We start from the raw sequence: 22,686 nt of genomic DNA on the forward strand, positions 1-22,686 counted from the left end.
ACATTTCCAGCAACCATCACTCCTGTGTTCTAATGCTACATTGTGTTAGCTAATGGTGTTGAAAGGCTAACTGATGATTAGAAAACCCTTGTGCAATTATGCTAGCGCATGAATAAAAGTGTTTTCATGGAAAGCATGACATTGCCTGGGTGACCCCAAACGTTTAGACGGTTGTATACTTTTAAAGTGCGTCAGGTTTCTTTTCATGGCATGAAAAGGGTGCTGATGATTCATGATCAGTCTGCATTTAGGGAAGGAAATGAGTCTGTGTTGCCTCGTTTGACAGAAATCTGCACATAAGCAGCATAAGTGGTTTGAAAAGGTGAAAATACCAGAAGCTTTTGTCAGACGAGCACAAGAAAAATCTTGATGTACATCACCTGTTGTGTTACTAATGTATTTTTAAGAATTAGTTATAAATTAGGTGTTGTATTCCATTTTTAGTTATATAAAGGCAGAAAATATCTTGATGTATTTAAACTGTTCTAGGACTTGTCGATGTTCAGTATTGATCAGGTTTGCATTTGTACAGCCTTCACTTAGAATGACAAAAGCGTTTCGGGTGTTTTTTCCTTGCTCTTAGCTTTGTGTTTCGATCTCTTTGCTCACTTTTAGTGAATTTTACGTTTTATGACAGATTTTTATTGTAAGATTTTCGTTGATGCGGCACGTTGGTGGGAGATGTATTGGCCAATAGGGAATGATAGTTTACTGATTGTTTCGACAATTACATTGAGGTCTAAAGTCTGAAACGCTTTTATTTTTGCATTTATTTTGATCTTAATACAAAGTGTTTCATTACAGGCTATTATATCAGCTCAACTATTCAGGTGCTGTAAGTTGGATCTTGGGCTGGGCGATAAGGCCAAAAAATAAAATCTCGATTTTTATTTATTTTTTTTAGTCATCTTGGACGATTACGATTTTAATCGATTTTTGTTGTTTCTTTGCGATCTGTTTGCTATGGCTAGTGCTAGCCATGCCGCACTCCCGTAGCTGCGGCCACTCTTCCCATTCTGTAGGATGCCTCTGCTGGAGGTGCTGAAAGAGGTTAGTTGTGCTGCTACTCTTCGTTTTCACAGTACTTTTGCAAACCTTGCACATGACTGTAGTTTGCTCTGTGTCGGTCTTGTCAAAGCCAAACCACTTCCATATAATCAATGTAACATGAGGCCCTTTTCTCGCGACCAACTCTTCATCTGCTGTTGTGACGGCGGTGTGAGTGTTTTGGCGGAAGGAGATGAGAGGCGGAAGCAAACGCCAGTGCACAAGTCGTGAAAGGCAGAAGAAGAATCTGTATTGTTATATATTTAAGCTCGCCTCGATTTTACGATTTGGGAAATTTTCAAATCGTCAGGTTTTAAAAAGCTCTAGTTGAATCTGTGAAAAGTGCCCAAGAATTTCAGAATGTCTACGTATTCACTTGGTTGCTGTTGCTTTGATGAGAGCAGCACTTGAACTGCTTCAGCTCCACAAGTTTGTTTTCACCTAATAAGCCATGTTTTCCCAGCATGAGTGTCAGGAGTCTTTGGCTTTTTCGCTGTAAATGTTCAGTGCTGTTGAGTTTGGATGACTTTGGTCCACTGAGGTCTTCAAGTCAAAGCTTTGAGCTGTGTTTAGGCTCATTATCCTGCCCTAGGATGAATCCTTTTCCAAAAATAGAAGAAAATCAGAAGGATGGTGCATGTTTCTGAGAAACAGACTGCTGCTAGTAGATTCACTGCAGGTGTCCAGAGCAGCATAAGACCTCAGTACTTAAATATTCCCACTGTCATGTTTCGCTGTATGTGTAATGCATTCCAGTACTGTTCTCTGTGCTGCTTGTCTCCTCACATACAGCCTCCTCTAAAGGCTACTAATCTCTATCTATCTGTGATTCATCAGTGAGTCTGACTTTTTCCCATCATCCGCTCTGAAATGCTTTCATGTCTTAGCCCTCCCCATGTGTTCGGCCCCGCTTCCCTCCTGAGAAGTAGTTTAGAGACGCTCCTCGTCCTCTGAGATGCTACCAGGCAGCGTTCTTTTGACAGAACTTCTGCTGATTGGAGTGTTCTTTATTTAGAAATTCTATATCTGTGATGAAGATGCTTTTCTATCGTCGACGAACAAAGCTCAACGTATTGATCTTTTGATGGTGCGCTCACATTTGGTCTGCCTGAATCCTCCTTTTGATGCAGCTTATCCAGTTTCCTTGCAGTGTTTCTTCACTAGATGCACTGCCCCCTTTAGAAACCATTAGTCTAGCCATGATTTGAAGCTGAGAAAAGACCCTCTCTGCTCAGAATAACAATGTGACTTCTGACACTCTGTCTTAGTTCTGATGCCATGTTACCCGCTAGAGCAATGCTACTTAGTGAGCTACGCGCAGCTGGAAGCTCGAAACACAGCCGCATTTATAACAGGTGAACAATGGCAGCAGGTTGATTTTAGCTGAACAAGCCTCTCATGAGCTACAAATGAGTTAACAAGGTCAAAGCCACAAAGCAGTATCCCCCCCCCCCCCGACACTTACTCAGAGATCTGTGGCCTCACACACTGTGTTCAGGCTTTTGTTTTTATGTCTTCAGCTGTCCCATGTTGACAAGTCCTCAAATGACGTTTTTCATTCAGTAAACAAATTAGTTTTCCTTTTTACAAAAAGAGACAAATCCTCTCATTTTCCTTGGCAGAAGACGCCACGCAAACAGATGATACAAACGGTTCACTGCGATCCAAGTGACATTTTTCTGGACAGCTGGACAATTGTTACTGTCATTTGCATTTTCATTATGTGTAGAATGGAAACGGTCAAGATGCTGATGTACATTTAAAAAGGGACACAACCTCGAAAATCCAGCAGTAATTCCGCCTGTTGAAGTTGGTGTTTGCGCTGCCTCTTGTCATGATGACTACTGAAGCTTGTTTTTTTTTTTGTTTTGTTTTTCAGAAGGACGATGTGTTTAAGGCGGTTCCAACCCCCCTGTCTCCACCGCCAGCCCCAGCCACGCCTATAACCCCCGCCACTCCAGCTACCCCGGCCTCTTCAGCCTCACCTGGAAGCCCCAGCACACCCAACTCCATCTCCCCATCTGGGATTGTCAAGCGCAAGACTGGTCAGTATCTGATCCCAATTTATTTGCTCTCTTTATTTACATATTTGTTATTACGCCCAGAGTTGTGCGCTACGAAGCAAGATTATCAAAGTTAGCCATGTTTGTTTAGTCAGGGTTTTCGAGAACTGTGTCTCAATTCAGAGGCTGCATTTGAAGACTGAATGCCTTATAGTGGTGCAAAGATATGCAAACTCCCTCGAATGCGTCCTTCTTTTGTTCGCATCAAGGATCCACCTGATGCATCCTCCACAGCCCAACATCTCCCAGGATAGGATTCATTGTGTACCGGTGACAGTTTGATCAACAGCTGGAGTTTTAACTGCACTGCTTTCCGGTTTACTGCTTCAGTGTTAGTTGAAGTTTATTATCTTATTTGCACAAGCTTGTTAGAGTTCAGACTTACTATTTCAGAGTAGAACTTAGATATGAAGCACCTCTGTTCTTTGTGGTCTATAAAGAACATCTCTAGTGGGTGTAGTTCTCTGGAGAGTTCCAACGACTTAGCTTTTTTATGCACAGAGTGCCTAACCTGTAACTATTTATAGAAATGATTTCACTGTTAGGTGTTCACAACTTGTTTAAGTTTACTTTTTTTTTTTTTTTTTAGACAGTTTAGTCCATTACAGCCATACAGTAGAAAAGCACCTCAGGTTCTCCATTTATATAAAGAATATTAAAAACAAAATCACAATTTTGGGATGGATTTCAGTCAAAAAATTTAGTTAAAATTGAAGGTTGTTGCTAGAGGTACGGACCCGTACCTGTAGCCTGTGGACGACGGATACGGCACTTGCCATTTGCCAATCAGATACACGAGATCTGGTCAAGTGACTCCCGGTAGACGCTAGCGGTACGGACCCGTAGCATCGGTGCTACAGGTACGGACCCTAAACCTAACCCTAACACTAACCCTAACCTTAACCTTTGCTTACCTTTCAACAGTTTGCAGTGGTTAGCAGCTTCTTGACTTGCGAGACTCGCGTACGGGTCCGTATCTGTCTGGCAAATGGAAAGTGCCGTATCCGTAGCCCACAGGCTACGGGTACGGGTCCGTATCTGTAGACACTACCAAAATTGAAACGTCGTCTGAGTTTCTTGTCTTGTCCTCGGGATAAAAATTCGGCAGTCCGGTTTGCTAGCCAACAGGAAGTGTATAAACTGTCCAATATACTGAGCCGTCTTGTTCCTCAAAACAGTCCCAGTTTTCAGATGAAATGAAAAATTTCTGCTACTATGAGGCTTTTAAAACAAACACAAAAAACAACAAAAATAATCACATTTTGCAGTAATACAGTATGAAACCCATCAAATTAAATTCAGTCCTACATCCAGCTGATGAACACAGAAAATTAAATTCTGTTGTAGGTTAGACCGTCTGATTTAACAAACGCTCAGATGGAGCTTTTACATCCTTCAAAGGATGCAGCCTCTGACTTGGGACGTGGCTATGGACGTGGCAGTCTCTTTTAACCTGTTGGATCACCATGGGAACTGATGCTGCACAGCTAACCTGCTTTTGTTCAAAGGTCTGTATTTAAATTGGCTATTAGAAGCACTTGCCTGTCACCAGTTCTTTTCCTGATTATATTCTCTGAGTACTACCGGTTTCTAGCTGAGGGAATGTGCTAAAAATTAACATCTGTTATAATCTGCAAACCTGTTGAGCTGTAAGTTGGCAATAGCGCTGACTGAAGCTGTGCAGTTACAGCAGGCAAACTGAATGTGTTGTGTTGCAAACGGGAACCCGGATACATTCAGTTAGTGATGCAGGAAATGCCCAAATATGTTTTTATGTTTGGTCCTGATTTGCCGTCAGTGCTGTCTTATACCTCTAGTGCTGCAGCCAATAGAGCGCAGATCCAAAGACGCGTTAGTCTTGGTGTTTATTTAAAAATATTTCATAAATACAATTCGTTTCTCTGATTTGGCAAAAAACGAAATTGATTGTAGTGTTTCCTTCATTTTGGACAAGTGTCAGACCTAAATGCAGTTTCTGAGTATCATGTTTAAATGTTCATTCATTCATCATCTCTCACCACTTAATCCTCATTGGGCTCGTGTAGGGCTGGAGTCTATCCCAACTGACTTAGGGTGAAGGCATGGAGCACCCTGGACAGGTCACCAGTCTATCACAGTACTACACAGTTAGACAAACATTCACACCTACGGAATATTCTGAATTACCAATTAACCTGAGCTTATTTTTGGGCTGTGGGAGGAAGCTGGAGAACCCGGAGAAAACCCATGCCTTCACAGGGAGAACATGCAAACTCCATGCAGAAAGATCCCGGGAAAGCCGGGACATGAACTGGGGACACAAGGCAAAAGTGCAAACACCGAGCCACTGTGCAGCCCCATGTTTAAATGTATGTTTACAGTTTAAGAGCTCTAATGTGCAGCTGTCACATTATACGGAAATAAGCAGCTGCGCTGAGAGTGCACTAAGTGTTAGAATGAATATTAACCTACACAATAAACAATTTTTTCACCAGCATTCCTCTCTCGTATCATAACAGTGATTTGTACCACAATAAATTTTTATATTTGTCATAGCTTTCTATTATAACAACCTGTTGTGAAGTCTGAAGAAGAAAACATTGACTGCGTTCCAAAAGCAATACTTTCAAAGTACAATTTAGTTTATTTAGCAGACACCTTTATCCAAAGTGATGTACATGTACTGAAAGTAGATCCAGCACAAGCAAGAATCTAGTCAGGAGAACACAACCTGGATGAGTGCCATAAAACTAGTTCAAGTGTGATAATAGGACTTTGGTGCCTCCAAGCAGCGCAGGAGGTAATAGGAGTATTTTTTATTTATTTACATTTTTTGCACAGTCTGCCAAGTGCAAAGGTGTTCATGCTATATATTATGCAAGAAAAACATGTAGTGTGTCCTAGTGCATCAGATGTAGTGTTCCAAACATGACCAGATGTCCGACTACGTCCACTCGGATTATAGAGTATTTGAGCCAGCATGCTTTTCTGTACATCCTGACCCACAATCCTCTGTGTAGTTACATCATCACGGTGTCACACGAGTTCAAACAAGTTTAAGCCGCTGATATGGCACGGACTGACGACATCTCATTTCACACTACAGATTGTGATGAATCAGAATTTTAGGTGCAATACTGTGATGAAGTAATAAGTAAACAGAACGCACTCTGTGTGGGCAGCTGTAGTATGTGCTTACGGTAAAAGGAAAAAGTGATGACTGATCATCCACATTGTGATATCAGTTACCTTTGATTGGGTGTATGTTTTGTTGAAGAAAGCCTGCCTATGTCAAAGTCTCTTCGTCGTACGCTCTTCTAACTGTAGTTTTCAAGTTTTCCTCCAAACATGCAACATTTTGAACTTTGACACCAGCAGAGGATTGATAGTTTCCCTGCCTCCAGCTATTTTTACTTGATTACTTGTTTGCAGGAGCCTAATGGCTGCAAATACTCATTATTTCACAATGAGGGGGAAAACAAGACATTTATCACAAACTGAATGCATAAGGAATTTGTTTGCAAGAAACTGCGAAGTACACTTTTCACCTCTTTGTTTCCTTCATCTCTTAAATCTCTGCACTGTCTTAGATTGACAACGAGCAGGCTAGATTGTGTTTCACTATTTGCCATTAATCTAATCTGCTGAAGCACCACTACACCCTCCTTGAGCTTCTGTCATTATTTTTCTGCATGTATTTGCATTGTGATAATAATAATATTACTGCCGCATTGTCTTGCGATGTATCGTTTCTGCTGACTGGGCGTTAATGGAACCAGCCGAGCCTCTCGTCCTATTATTGTAGCTGATTGTCAATGCTTATTTGGTCCCCCCCCCCCCCTTTTTTGATTTGCAGGCTTTGGTAAGTTTGTTAAAAAAAAAAAAGAACATAGGTTGCGATTCTTATTTTATAGCTGCAGTTGGTTCACGACAGCCAGAACATTTCACATGTGCAAGATAACACTGGAATAGAGCTCTTGCTTTTCAGCGATAAGTGTTCATTATTTGTAAATTCTTAATGGGATGTGTGGGTGTGCAAATGTCTGCGTTTAACATGAAGTAGAATGGCCAAGTGATTTCATGTGGATCACACCAGAAATGTCGGATTTTGAAGAGAATTTAAAGCTACTTAGAATTTTTCAAGTACTTTTCATTTGGGGAAGCACCTCCTTTCTCACTTTCCTTCATCCCACTTCTGCAGCAGGGAGGCGGCTCATTCTCTTTTCATCATCCCATTCTCTTTGTGTTTGATGACTGCAGTGTTTGCTTTCAGCAGTGGTGCGTTGCCACAATAAGAGCCCCGCCACCATCTCTGCTGGAGAAAACATCACATTAAAGCGACTCTCTAATTTGACCAGAAATTGCATTCTTAATGTCCCGGGTTAATGCGTTCATTATAATATCCAGACAAAAAACATCAGCAGTGCTACCTGTGCTAGATCCCTAACAAGGACCGAAAGCCGAGGCAGATGTGGATCCAAAACTAAGATTGCCCTCAAGCACCACTGCTGCATAAAATTATAGAGGAAATTACACTGGAACTGTAAGCTGCTGTGCTGCATAATATCTTTCAGGATGGAATTAGCGTTTTCATTAGCAAAGAACGTATCTATGATTCTCTCTTTCTCTTTTTTTCTTCTTCTGTGGCCTACATCTGCAGTAAGAGAGCAGACTCGCACTGTCTTCATCTCCATATTCTCTTTCTGTTTGCTCATCGCACGATTTCAGTTGGGATGCCTCTCGCTTCTTTCTTCTCCTTCGTTTAATTTAATGCCCGTGTCCTGATGTGTGCAGCGAGGAAGATGTTCCCGAAGAGGAAGCTAGACGAGAGCCGGAGCGAAGGCGAGAGTCCAAAGGAGGAGCCCGAGGCCAAGGAGGAGCAGGGTCAGCAAAACAAACGACCCCGTCTGGAGGCCGTTGCCAGCAGTGCAGGTACGCTTCTGTCTCTGCTAGCAGTCTGATAACAGCGCTTGGCTGCAGTACAAGTCTGGAAAGTTGCACAAACACAGCAGCACATTTTCTTATTAGCAGACATTATATATTATTATTATTATTAATCATCATTATGCTCAAATTTTTTGGAGATATCTTCACAAACATGTCTTATATTTTAAAGAGCCCATTTTGTGCTTTTTTGGATTTTCTGTTGTAGCTTCTTTATGTATGTAAAAGCTTTGCCAACTTAGAAAGCCTGAAGCCCACGCAAAATTGAGTTATTCTCTTTCATAGAAATCACTGCTCCAGCATCAACCATTCCTCTGCATGTTCACAGATATATCTTAAATTAAAGCTGCAGTAGGCAGAAGTCTGGTAGAAACAAATACAACACACCACCTGAATTAAAATTCGACACCATCTTCTTGCAGCCATCCCCTCTTAGTCTTAATCTCCTCCAACTACATGGACCTGAGCATGTGTATGGTCTTTAAATGTGGGAAAAAATATGACTGTTTTAGTGCAGGGTGAACCTTTGTATATGGACCATCTCCAAGAACTTCTGCTGTAGAACCTCTCCCAGCGCTGATTGGTTTAATTTTGAGAGAAAAAATGCAGATTCTTTAAATGTAGAGATTACAACACAGTGTTTCCCCTGGGTTGATATGGCTGTGAGGTGGTGGTTGCACCAGAGGTGCAAAGCAACTAGGGGGGTCCGGGGGCATGGTCTCCCGGAAAAATTTTGAAAATCGAGATGCAAAATGGGGCATTCTGGCACAATTTGGAGCACGTTTTGTTGTATTTGTAGCCATTTCCAAAAACTAAATTAAATAAAATTTTCATGTTTCTTTTCTAAAAATTAGTGATAGGGAGAAAATATGACAAATATAAACCCACTTGTCGTTGCGATCAAAACGTGTCAACTAGTCCAGTCTATTATATTCTGGTCAGATTTCCACAAGCCATTCCAAAATGCCACATCAGTTCTTATTACCAATTTGAAAAAGATGACAAAGGACTTAAATCTGGAATCAAGTGGTGACTTTTACTTTTTTCTAAAAACAACTACATGTTAGGTACCAAATTCCCACTTCATTTTTATTTATAATAAAAAGGTTATGTCATGACCTTCATTTTACTTAAAAATGTGAAAGAAAACTTCAACTCTGGGTTAACAACTGGTTTTCTGAAGGAGTTAGTTGTTTTCAAAACTGTTACCTTTTTGAACACAGAACTAGAATTTGAACACAGAATTTGTTTTGTCTTTGAATGATATAATTTCGGGCACTCTATAAATCATTTTATCAAAAGAAACTAGGAACTTTATATTCCGTTGAAATCATTTGTCTCGTTCGTGAGAACGGGTTTTGTCGTGCCTCAATGTTTTAACGGGAGCCATTTTTGCAGTCACTGTCAATTCGTATCGCCGCGGACAACAAGACAGTAAGCAAACTCAGTAAAGGAAGCGAGATCGATGCCTACACTGCGTTGCTCACTTTATTTTGATGACATGCGATAGTTTTGATACTTAATTTGATATATGTCTGTGATACACACCTGCTTTTAGCTCCGAAAAACGAAACGATGGAGCGCTGCCGCTTCTTGTCCGCCATGCTTGTTGTTCGCCAATCAGAACGACCGACATTTGAAACACGAACTCGCGGGATGTCATACGAGAACTGAGTGTTACTGACCAACGGGGATGTGCCTTGCTGTCTTCACCCACGGCGAGAACAGGCTGCCATTCTGACTTGTTGATTTCACCGGAGAATATACCCACTTATGTGTCAATGCTTTCTAATATTTAGCATTACTTTTTTTTTTTTGGTGCGGACCAGTGAGGCGGCAATGTCGGCAAAATTGTAATGAGGCGGTGGCCTATACCAGCGAGGCGGCCCGCCTCGTCGGTCATATGGGAGAGGAAACACTGCAACAAGCACAATTTTCTCTCCAAGTCTTCTTGAATTCACAGACTTTGCTCTAACATCACCATTAAACGTGAAGTTCACTGCAAACACCAGGTCTGAAATGCCTTGTTTTTTTGCAGGGCTTTTTTTCTGTTACTTATTGACACCATTTTGTAACCCATTGGTGTATGAATGAGCAGGTTCCTCGCAGTTATTTCCTTACTGGAGCTGCTTCTGCGCAGGATACATCCCTAAATTCATGAATCTGGGGTTATAATATATAACCAAAATTGTCTTGCTGTGTCTGGCCAGCTGAATAATCACAGCAAACTTTGTTTTTAAAGAAACAGTAGCTAAAATGAAAGGTGAAATGAAGGTGAAAAGAAAAATTGTAGCTGATGATCATGGTGGGGAAAAACAACGAGTTTTTCTGAACATTAAAGCATATAAACTTATTCTATTCGGTCCCAAAAAATAAAGTAAGAAGTCTATAAATGTGCATAATATGGGTGCTTTAATATTTCCAAATTCAGATATGGAAAACAAAGCCAGTATTTTAGTTTGTTCTTGTTTCTTTATCGCTGCAACACTCACAGTCTCCTCCAACAATTCATTCTCAGAGATTTGTTGCATGCACGAATTGTAATTGACAAATTGATTAGTTGATCAAAAACTACATAATTGCCACCAACTTTGATAAGTCATCAGATGTTAATTGCCAAGCAAAAGTGCCAAACGTTCTTTGGTTCCAGCCTCTCAGATATGAGCGTTTGCTGCTTTTCTCTGTGATAAATCAGGAATTGGATATAACTGTTCTGACAAAACAAGCAATTTGTGGCCGTGACCTTGGGCTCTGGTAAACTGTGACATGCATTTTGGCTAAAAAGAAATATAATTAGTTGATTAATGGAGTAATGACAATAATCTCCATTTGCACCCCTAATCGTAAATTTCTTTATCTTTTTATGCAGAAAATGATGGTATAATGACACAAATACATGCAGTGACGATGCCATAAACCTGCAAAAAAAGAGAGGGAAAACTGAATAAAAGCTGAGTTCCAGAGGATTAAAGACAGTCGAGCAATTATGATTTAATCTATCTGTAAAAACTCCACTCAAAGGATGAGCCCAGCGGGGGGGCGCTCGTGAGTTGTAATGGAGTAGAAGTGTTTCGCCGTAGCTCCGTGCTGTTACCTCCATTTTATCATTTTATTACTGCATCAGTCCACGTTTTTTCTGTTTCTTGGACGTGTAAGCTGCTTGGTAAGCTGTCGATTATAGTTTTACATTATGCCACGGAAAGACGAAGCATCTAAGACGCCTTCCCCATCATGCAAGGAAGCCGCGGGCAACGATGCTATACTAGCCGCCATTGCAAAACAGGGCCTCGAGGTGTCTAAAGTTACCTCGCTTGTGGAGGACTTAAAGAAGTCAATGGAGGGACGCTTCGACTCTATTGAGTCGTGTCTCTCTGCTCTTCAAAAGGGACACCGTGAGACTGAGCAACGACTGAATGATGTGGACGGGGCCCTATCGTCAGCCGACAACCGCATCACAACGCTGGAGGCTACATGCAAGGAGCTGCAGGATGCTAACAGTCTACTGAAAGCTAAGGTGAACGACCTGGAGGGCCGCTCTCGCAGGCTTAACATCCGTATCGTGGGCGTTAAAGAGGGGTTGGAGGGCTCTTGTCCCAGCGAGTTTGTCTCACGTTTGATTCCTGAACTGCTTGGCCATGACAACTTCTCAAAACCCGTCAAGATTGATCGAGCCCACCGCAGCCTGAGGTCCAAACCACTCGCTAATGAGCGGCCACGGGTCATCATCGCCAGAGTCCACAACGACAGCATCCACACCAGCATCTTCCGACTCAGCAGGCAAATGGCTCCACTAAGCTACCACGGAGAGAGAGTCTACATATTTCCCGACTACACCGCCGAGGTCGTGGCCCAACGGCAGTCTTTTAATACCGTGAGGAAGCGTCTGATCGACGCCGGTGCCAAGTGTTCCCTACGGTTTCCAGCTAAGCTCCAAGTAACACATAACAACAAAATGAGCACTTTCACTTCTCCTGCTGAAGCCGAACGGTTTGCTGATACACTGACTGAGACCAGGTGACTCTTGATATTTATCGGAGTGTGGCATTAGTCTTCACACTGTAGAAGCACGTTTATAATACTTCGTGTGTTTACATTGTATACGATCACATGCACTCAAAGTGAACTTAATTTGTTAATATTTGACTTTTCATCATTTTTGAGTGTAAGTGGGGCACGCAAGCAGGTGGTTTTGCCTCAGTTTAGTTAATATGGATCAGTAACCCTTATCATTTGAGTGCCTTGTTTCTGTTTATCCTATAGACCACCTTATCCCTTGTTTGGTTACATACACCACTTCATTCTCTATTTGAGACTCGTGCTTGCGTGCTTAAGCACATTTTGGTGCAGTTATTTTTGTAACTTTGTAATTTAGTACAACCTTTGCATTTTGGAGGTGCAGACGGGGCTGATGGACTAGTAGTTTTTTTTTCTCTAGTCTGTAGTTTGCAGGCTCTGTTACCCAGCAGCCTCCATGCTAGCATTTAGGATTTGCCGCATTGTTCTTTTTTTGCGGCGTGTTTTTTTGGGGGGGATGTTTTATTGTTTCTGTGTGTTTGCTGCCAGTTCATTACCAGTCCTATGTCAGTCCTTACTCTCTATGTGCAAGTTGCATGAATACAGAATTCTATTTTGCTGTGATCAGGGATGAGCCACATTACGTTTGCCACTTGGAACTGTAGAGGTCTTGGGAAGGCCCTCAAAAGGGGTAAAGTATTTTCTCATCTAAAGTCTTTGTCATCTGATGTTGTTTTTTTGCAGGAGACCCACATCCAGCCAATTGAACAGAGACGTTTAAGATCTGTATGGGTTTCTCAGGTGTATCAGTCTACCTTTACCTCAAAAGCCAGAGGGGTCGCTATCCTCATCCGCAAAACTGTTCCGTTTCTGTTTAACTCTGTGGTCACGGACCCAGGTGGGAGATACTTATTGGTCACTGGATCCATTAATTCAACACCACTTGCCCTACTTAATATTTATGCCCCTAATTTTGACTGTCCAGATTTTTTCCGCAAAGTTCTTGATCTGCTTGCTGATTACAACAATTACAACATCATAGTTGGTGGGGATTTTAATTGCTGTCTCGATCCTCAGCTGGACAGGTCCTCCCTTAAAACCGCCCCATCCTTCAAATCTGTTCCAGTCCTTAACAACCTCGTAAATTCGCTGAATCTGGCTGACGTTTGGAGGCTCCAGCACCCTCTCGATAGACAGTACTCCTTTTTCTCCCCTGTGCATGGTACCTTTTCTAGGATTGATTATTTCCTAATTGACTCCAGATTGATCTCTAAAACAGTTACCTCAACATACCATAGTATTTTAATATCGGATCATGCCCCCCTAACAATTGATATCAATTTTAATTTAAACCCACCACATTACAATTGGAAATTTAACCCTTCTCTAAACTCAGATAACTCCTTTAGTCAGTACATATCATTGAAAATAGAAGATTTCCTTCTTTTTAATGATAACGGTGCTGTCTCAGATTCGGTCCTTTGGGAGTCCTTTAAGGCCGTACTTAGGGGCCACATTATTTCCTTCCAGGCATCAGCTAAAAGGGCCAGGAAGACGCGTTTGGCTAATGTAGAGGCTAAGTTGTCTCAGTTGTAGGAATCCTACCGTGCAGACAATTCTGGGGAAACTCTCAATGAGATGCTGTCAATTAGATTGGAGTACAATCGTATTCTTGGTGAGCAGGTTGGGAACTACATCCGCAAGCTCAAGCAAAAACATTTCGAGCTGGGTGACAAACCGGATAGATTACTCGCAAGGCAGCTGAAAGGTGTTCAAGCGGACAGAGCAATACATAAAATTACTGCCACAACTGGGGCACTAATTATCGAGCCCAAACGAATAAACGATAGATTCCTTGAATTTTACAGTCAATTGTATACCTCTAAATGTACAGCCACTGATGCAGCTATCGAAGATTTCCTCCATGCTTTGAAAATTCCATCTCTTAGTGAACCAGCTAGGCGTGATCTGGATTCTGACATCACACTAGAGGAAATTAAAATCGCTATTCGCTCCTTCCCTAACTGTAAGGCTTGTGGCCCCGATGGGTTTGCTATAGAATTCTACAAAGCCCATATAAACACTGTTGCCCCTCTTCTATACCGTATGTTAACCCATTCAATAAAATCCGGCATCTTCCCAAATACCCTTTATGACGCTCATATCTGTCTTCTTTTGAAAAAGGATAGAGATAGCACTGACGTTTCATCTTATCGTCCCTTAAGCTTGCTAAATTGTGATCAAAAGATCATCGCAAAAGTTCTCACAAATCGACTTAACAAACACATTGGCTCACTGATTCATCCCGATCAAACGGGTTTTATCCCAGATAGACTCTCTTTCTCCAACACCCGGCGTTTACTAAACATTATGTCCACAACCAACCCACCTAACTCTGTTGTTATTTCTTTGGATGCACAACAGGCATTCGACCAGATCGAGTGGAGATATATGTTTGCTACTCTCGCAAAATTTGGCTTTGGCCCTAAATTTATGTCACTTCTAAAAATGCTTTATGCCTCTCCTAAATCTTCGGTATTGACTAATCATGATCGCTCTGCCCCTTTTCTGTTGCAACGCGGTACTAGACAGGGATGCTGCCTCTCCCCTATGCTTTTCGCCCTGGCCCTTGAGCCTCTGGCTATTTCCATCAGAGCCAGTCCCTTAATTGCTGGATTAAAGTGTGGCATAATTGAATGCACTGTTGGCCTGTACGCAGATGACGTGATACTGACTTTGTCGGATGTAAGGTCGTCCCTCCCCTCTTTTCTGGACCTCATTCAAAAATTTGGCCGGCTCTCTGGGTTTACTATTAATTGGGATAAAAGTATACTTATGCCCCTCTCCGATGGTCTCGACTCCAGTTTTCTTGACAGTTTGCCTTTTAAAACCACCACTGACCACTTTAAATATTTGGGGATTAATATTCCTAGGAATCCTAAGCTTCTGTTTAAACTAAATTATACTGTCATGATCGACAAGCTTAAGATAATGATAGATAAATGGAAACTCCTCCCCATTTCTCTAATTGGTCGCGTTAATGTTATTAAGATGGTAGTACTCCCTAAGTTTCTCCATATATTCCAAAATGTTCCTATATTTCTTACAGCTGCTTTTTTTAAGCTGATAGATTCTATCATTATCCCCTTTATCTGGGACAACAAGCCACCTCGTATTTCCAAATTGCATTTGCAGAAACCCACGTCCGATGGCGGCCTCGGCCTACCAAACTTTCGTCATTATTACTGGGCCTGTAACGCCAGAGCTTGGGTCTTCTGGAATTATACAGTGGCATCGTCCTCCCAGGGGAGTTCCCTCTGTCCCCGCTGGCCTGAGATCGAATCCCGCGCTGTCCTGTCTCTTACTGGAGCCTCCTTGTCAGCCATTTTATTCTCGAATCTAAATCTGTCTACCAGACTGTTTAAAGATAATTTTGTTTTGCGTAACTCATACAGAATCCTTAAACAAATTAGGTGTGTGCTGGGTCTCAAGGATCTTTCCATCTATGCTCCAATATGTTGGAATTTGTGTTTCAAACCTGGCTTGCTGGACGGAGTGTTTACATGCTGGTCGGATAAGGGCTTATCCATCATTGCAGATCTTTATGTTGATAATCAATTTGCTTCATTTACTCAACTACAAGCCAAATTTGATCTCCCACCCAGCCATTTATTCCGGTACTTCCAAATTAGAGATTATGTTAAACAATCCTTCCATCAACTTGAATCTATGCCCAGCCAACATAACTTCTATGTACTCCTGACTAAATCCCCAACTTCAAAACATTTAATCTCCCATTTTGTTGACCTTTTTCGTCCTGAAGCCCCCTCCTCTCATACTAAAGAGGCTTGGATTAATGACATCGGTGAAGACATCTCGGACGAGCTGTGGTCGGCTGCCTTAAGCAGGGTGAAGAATTGCTCCATCAATGCTCGACTTCAACTCATCCAATTTAAAGTCATTCATCGCCTTCATTTTTCTAAGACCAAACTGAATAGCATATTTCCCACTGTATCTCCCACCTGTGATAGATGCAAATCCGCCAATGGGACCCTTGGTCATCTTTTTTGGGCCTGCCCTGTGCTTAGGACTTTTTGGGATAGTATTTTTAATTTTTATAGTGTTGTATATAACAGACAACTGCTCCCTGATGGTTTATTGGTGATTCTTAACTGTTCTGAACATACCTTGTCTCTTCCAAAAGTATTCCAAAAGGCACTCGCGTTTGGTCTGGTTGTTGCAAAACGTGTCATATTGCGGGAGTGGAAGTCACCCTCACCCCCTTGTTTTATAAGGTGGTTAAATGACATGGTTTCATGCATCTACCTTGAGGAAGTACGTTACAACTTGGCTGGAGCCCAGCCTATGTTCTACAAGATCTGGGGCCCTTTCATGGAACATATCAGGAATTGACTATTTATCTTTGATTTACGTGGACATGATCCTCCCACGCCTCTCTCGCTCTACAGTCACATGGGTCTCCCGGCCTCCTGGCTGACCCCAGCTTTCCCTGATTATAGCCTGGACTGACTAACCTTTGTATCCCTTTTTATATTTCCACATGTGTGTTTATATATGTTTATATGTGAAGACTTACTTTTATCTTATTTATTATTACTATTATTACTTTTTCTTTCTACTGAACTGGCAGCTGTTGGGTGTTCTGTTTGTATGTTGTTTTGTGTGTTACTAAACTGAAAACAAACTATAAATAAAATATTAAAAAAAAAAAAGGATGAGCCCAGCCCGTTAGTTATATAACTGTAAGAGGTTTTACTCCTTTTCTCTTTTGTTTGATGTCTTCAGAAAATTAGGTGTCGTCTTGCACATTCTGATGCTGCAATGCCACCATATACACTGTATATACTCTTAATTATTGCCTTTTTAATGATTGCAAACATGTAATGCATTACTTTAGGGGGTAAGGAGGTTTCTTGTGAGGTTTAGGTCACATACATCGGTAGGATAGCTATTATAATACTTTCTTAAAGTAGTCCATCTACTTTTTCTCGTCCGTGCAATTAATACAATACTTTACTCTCTGAACTACCAGCAGTTTCTGGGCATTTCTTTGCTTTTTAAGGACCTGTTTCCTCTATGTGTGCAGTATGACACAATTATGCAACTATAAATCGATCAAACAAATAAAACATGAAAGTTGAATTTCTTTATTTCCAAAAATTGAAAGAAAAAAAAACTAGCATCTATACATTTGAGATAATTTACTACTTACCTTTCCAATTCGTTTCTATTTGTCTTTTATCTGCTCTGGGTAAACACTGCCTGCAGTTCAGCCAAAAAGTCTTTGAATTTTTGTCTTGCCACTGTCGCTCACAGTACAGCTGATAATGGCTTTACACTTGCACGGAGGGGCACAGACTTTTTTTGTTTTATTAGAGAATCTTGTTAGAGCAAGCTGTTCAATTTTGGCAACTTATTAAGTGGGATCCCTAGAATAAAATGTCAATAAAATATCAGCATTTAGATCTAGATGTGCCTGAAGTTCTTCAGGTTTGGAGACAGTTGGACAGTTAAAAATTGGACAACTTTTTGCGTTCTAATTTCTGTCTGTGATGAATGGCATAATTTTAAGTTTTTCTTCAAACTTACTTTCAGGTTTTGCAGTTCAGAGGTTTTTGTCATCAATTATTCCGCTGATATTTCTCAAATACCGAATACGCTCTCGACTCGGCAGGGCACTACCGACGGTTTTCTGTTATCGTGTTCGCGGTGTTTTGAAGCGGAGGTCAGTGGCCATAAAGTATGTATGTGGATACCGAATCACAAATGCATTAGAATCAAACATTCATATGATAAGGTAACAGGTCGGAGCCTAAATGAATAGTCAGCTGTTTGGTTGTCAGACGGCGCTCGTGGGAATCTCTGACTGGGATCCATAATTTTACCGTCTGTGAAAAACATACCGGGAAATTTACACCATCCACTGCTGCCTTTTTGGCTTTTCTTAATCTCTTTGTCTGTGCTTGGACATGATCTCTCTTTCAAAGCAAAATCCTAGAGAATAATGAGTGTGTGAAAGCCGGCAGCAACTTCAAAATTATTGAGTTTTCCACAGTCAGCATCTCAACCTGATCTTTCTTTAAGTGGCATAACAAACGAGGAATTGGGCCCTGTTTCTTTTGTTTAAAAGAAATGTCTGACGAAATAACAAACATGACTCTTGGATAAAGCAGTCCAGTCCACCTTATTTCAGTGTTTGGATAAGGAAATTAAAGTTTCATGTCTGGCTCGTCAGCCAGCCGGTATCGTGACCCCAGCTCTGTCTGCTGGGACTCTGTGCTGCAAGTTTGTCAATAGTCATTTCTCTCTTACCCAACACTCTCAGGTGAAAAGGAAAACCTCAGAAATATAACCTGCGGCATTTATTGAGGAAAGCTGCTATGTTTAAACTGTGTTCAAACACGGGCCTCAAAAAAAAAAAGCTGGGTTGCCCTCAGTTAACCCGGTGGCATTTATCTCTTCAGTGACTCCACTCCCTTTGTGTCTCACCCTGTGTAGGGAACACCGATGAACCCATGGAGGAGGGAGCAAAGGAAGAAAGGGTTGAAAAGGCAGTGGCCGAGGCTAACAGCCCAGATGAAGAGGTGGAGAACAAGAAGAAAGAGGAAGGAGACAAGGCCAAGGAGGAGGAGGAGCAGGTGGAGAAAAAGAGCTCTGATGAGAAAGAAAAGAAAGCTGAGGGGGCGGAAAAGAAAAATGAAGCAAAGGAGAAGACGGATGATGAGAAAGGGTCCGGTGCTGCCAAGAAGGAAGTGGTTGAAAAGGACAAGCGAGACAGAGAAGGGAGCTCAAAAAGTCCAACGGCGAAAAAGCAGAAAGAAGCAAAAGAGCAAAAAGATAAGGAAGCGGCCAAGAAAGCACCCATCAGCAGTTTCTTTGGTGAGGAGGAATTTGCATAGCTCTGCGCTTGCATAAAAAAAAGTGTCTGTAAATGTGCTATGGTTTTATCAGTTGAGGGAGACAGCAAAATATTTCCCTGCCACAACCCCTGCTCCACCCTCACCTTCTCTAATTTTATTTCTTTATTTCTTTCAATAGCTCCCAGAAAAGCGGCAGTGAAGACAGAGAAAGCAGAGAAGAATGAGGGGGAGAAGAAGGCGAGTGCAGAGAGGAAGAGTTCAGAGGAGGAGAGCAAAGACACCAAAGGGTAAGATGAGGCACAGCAGAAACATGGAGGTAGCTCAGGATGGATGGAGCTTTACCTGTATGTAAGCTTTTCTGCACATCTGTCCGATACTGAACTCAACCACAGGCTGTGCTGTTTAGCTGAACTTGACCTCTGACTCCTTTAATATCATATGACTCTTTGCAGATACTTGCCCCAAATTTGTGGCCAAATGGACTCATATGTGCCAGTCGACATTGTCATTTTTATTAACAGATTATTGCTAAAATTATTTAAATGCAGCCGCCTCCTCTGTTGTCACTCTAAAGCAATGTCCCACCCACAACTCTATCTGATTGGTTACACCTCACAAGTAAGAGCCAATCAAGACTGAAAGCTGCTGTTTACATCCAGGGACAGTCAATCACCTTAGCAGAGCGGAGCAGCTCTGGTGAGTTAGCAAAGCTGTGTGATGAAGGTGAAGTAGCACATGTTGCTGAAGTTGTAAGAAACACCACAATTTTACGCAATCATGGCCACTTTCTCAAATAATTTCATGGCAGCTGGAACCTATTTTGCTGACTGTGCCACGTTAAGACTATTCCTAAGAGGCTAGCTGTCAGGGTTCTGGCTATCGCTAGCTGGAGTAACGTAATATATTTCTAAAGTAAGTTAAATTTTAACAACCTGCTCTCACTGATCCCTCGAGCTAAACAAAAACTCAAGAAGAAGCACAGTCAGGGCCACAAAACTTGAAATTTGCTCTGTTCACAGTGGCTATGGCTACGCTAACAGCTTTCGGCAGCTGCAGATTATCCTGAAACAGCAAAACAATACCTAATAATACTTTGGGATGTGGGCCTAAGAGGGCAGTAGAAGTGACAGATCATTGAAAGATGAGCAAATCTGAGAAGAACAGCAAATTTGACATCATTCAATCATTATTAATGAAGAAGCCAAACTGGTTCTCAACAAAATTGTTGAGTTTTCCACAGTCAGCATCCCGGCTTGGGTTTTCTTGAAGCGATTTGTGTATGTAGCATAATAAGCAGGGAAATTGTGTGAAGTTGCATTGATTAGCGCACAGGGAGGCCAGAACCATGAATTGACCTTAACTGACACTGTGGAGACAGAATAGGGAAGCTATGAGAATAGTTTCCTTTATTTTCAACATTAATTACTTAACTACATGGTTACGTTAATTTGCTGCTTTCGCCATCAAGCTACAATGTGGGAACAAGCCTAATCGGTTTCATCCATTTAGAGTTTTATTCAAACTTAACTAAAATGGTATTGACGAAAAGAGAAACACTGTTGCTTCATGTAGTTTAACTTCAAAAGGAAAGGGAGAAGAAGAAAAATCGAGTACTGAGCAAATGAGCAATATCATCTCTGTTTTGCAGCTAAAAACTCAAATCTCAGTCGAGACTTTTAGTTTTAGCCACAAAAGGTGGAATTGCTCTCTGAAGATATTAAAACAAGCTCATTACAGTTTAAATAGCTCTTTTGCCTTGGAATGTGGCAAATGAGATCGCAGACACTTCTGACAAATCAGAAACTCGAGTGAAGGGGAATTTCAGTGGCGTTTATGTTAAGTGATAATGATCTGCGTGTCGTGTCTAATGCTGATAAAAGCGAAAATGAAAAATGTAGATATTCTGAGACAGACAAACCTTTTTCACCAAGAAAAAGCTACAAATAACAGGAAAATTTCATCTACACTAAAAGATAGCTACTATACTTTATATTTTTTCAGATTTTCTTTGAGATTATCATTTTATCTGCTTCCCAGTGCTTGTCTGAGCCTCAGAATTTCCACATAGCTAATCTGACTCAAGTGTTTGTTTTTTTAACTTGTCGATAATATTTAAGCATAACCAGCTGAAATGTGAACCATAGCAGTGTTGTGAGTGACGAGGGAGCTTTGAAGTGACAACCATGAGGACACACACTCATTCTTATAAGTTTATTGTGTTGTGCTCGTTGAACAGATGTTTTGTAAATTGCTCATACTGTCCCCCTAATGGACAGATTTTGCGGATAACAAACATGGACTGCAATAAACTCTAACCCACAGTCTCAGCTGTGGCCTCTGAAGCCATTCTCAGTTGAAAGTGTGTGTGTCAGCGTTGTCTTCGTGTAAACTGTTTGCGACAGAGAGACGAGAGGAAACCAGACGAGACGAGGCGAGAGGAAAAATCATCACTCAGGACTGGGTTTAAATGGGGTTTCCTAATGCGGACCATGCTCTGCATTATCTGCCGTAATTACTGGCTAATATTCCATTACCTAAACACAAATTTAATTTTCTCACTTACTGGACACTGATGACTCGTGCCTTCCTTCCAGAAACCCATCCTGTTGTCCAGCAGTCAGTTAGGCCTTACAGCCTCTTTATAAACTAATCATTGCACAGCAGACAACACTTCTTAAAAACAGTCTTAATCCATAGAGTATGTGTCAGCCATTGGCTGTGTCCGAAATGGCATACTAACGTACTACATACTACATTCTCAATGAGTATATACTGTATACTACGTACTATAAGTATGATTAGAATGCCAACCGTTCACACTGTAGTATACTACTACGTTTCCCATAATGCATTTCAAACCTCCGACGACAAAAACCGGAAGTACGGCTATCAAATATCTCGGCTGAATGATCGATTTTACGCTAACAAACAGTCGCATAACTAATGTGGCAATTTCAAGCCGGCACTCCTCATGCAGTTATTAGCCAGATTATGCGAATCGTTTCAATTGTAGCTGCAGGCTACTGGAGGTAGCTGCTACTTGTTCTGTATGCAAAGCGAGCTGCTGCAACTAGCTGCTAGCATTCAGTAGCACGTTGTGAGGCGTCTGACAAATTTAAAACGTTGATCAGAAAACACCTATTTCTCAAATCTGTGGGGTGATTAGGATGACTACTTAACCACATAAAATAAAACAAAAATCGCCCCGGTCCAGCCACAGATCCCGCGGAGGCTTCCATTTCGGTGGGTAGCTCGCAAAGCATTATGGGGCGGTTGAGTATGACTAGTGTGGTCACCGCGCATACTTAAAAATTTTCCGGAAATAGTATACATCGGGGTATTTCTCGCGTACTCAATCTTTTCATACTATCTAATGTGAACGCACTACATACTTATTTTGACGTTACACTTAGTATGAGTAGTACGTTGGTATGCCATTTGGGACACAGCCATTGATTATCTGAGCATTCAGGAAAGATTTCACTTCGTTTGTTGAACCCTCTCAACTACAAAAGCAGCTTTTGTGCTTGTTTTTATTTGTTCCTGTCACATTTTCACTCACTCTGGATTCACTCTGGCCATTAACCCGCTGAACCACAAGCAGTCTGTGGGCTTTTCTTTGCTCCTGTTACAATATTACTCACTGTTGGCTCATTTTTCACTGCAATAAAGAGTCCTGCTCCTCTGTGGAAACAGCACAAACACCAGTAGAAGTAAAGAGAACTCAAAACTGTCTTTTGTGCAGCATAACAAAAGTA

General features: G+C 41.5%; 1 protein-coding gene across 1 annotated transcript in view; it reads left to right on the forward strand.

The window, feature by feature from the left end:
- Window positions 1-22,686, forward strand: part of lig1 (ligase I, DNA, ATP-dependent) — a 90,222-nt gene that overhangs the window by 3,249 nt on the left and 64,287 nt on the right. The window contains 4 exon segments of the mRNA XM_051953303.1: window positions 2,927-3,092; window positions 7,884-8,021; window positions 18,567-18,947; window positions 19,107-19,215. Coding sequence (XP_051809263.1) covers window positions 2,927-3,092; window positions 7,884-8,021; window positions 18,567-18,947; window positions 19,107-19,215 — 794 coding nt within the window.

The sequence above is a fragment of the Acanthochromis polyacanthus genome, chromosome 9 (assembly GCF_021347895.1).
Source record: "Acanthochromis polyacanthus isolate Apoly-LR-REF ecotype Palm Island chromosome 9, KAUST_Apoly_ChrSc, whole genome shotgun sequence".
In the NCBI taxonomy this organism is placed as follows: domain Eukaryota; kingdom Metazoa; phylum Chordata; class Actinopteri; family Pomacentridae; genus Acanthochromis; species Acanthochromis polyacanthus.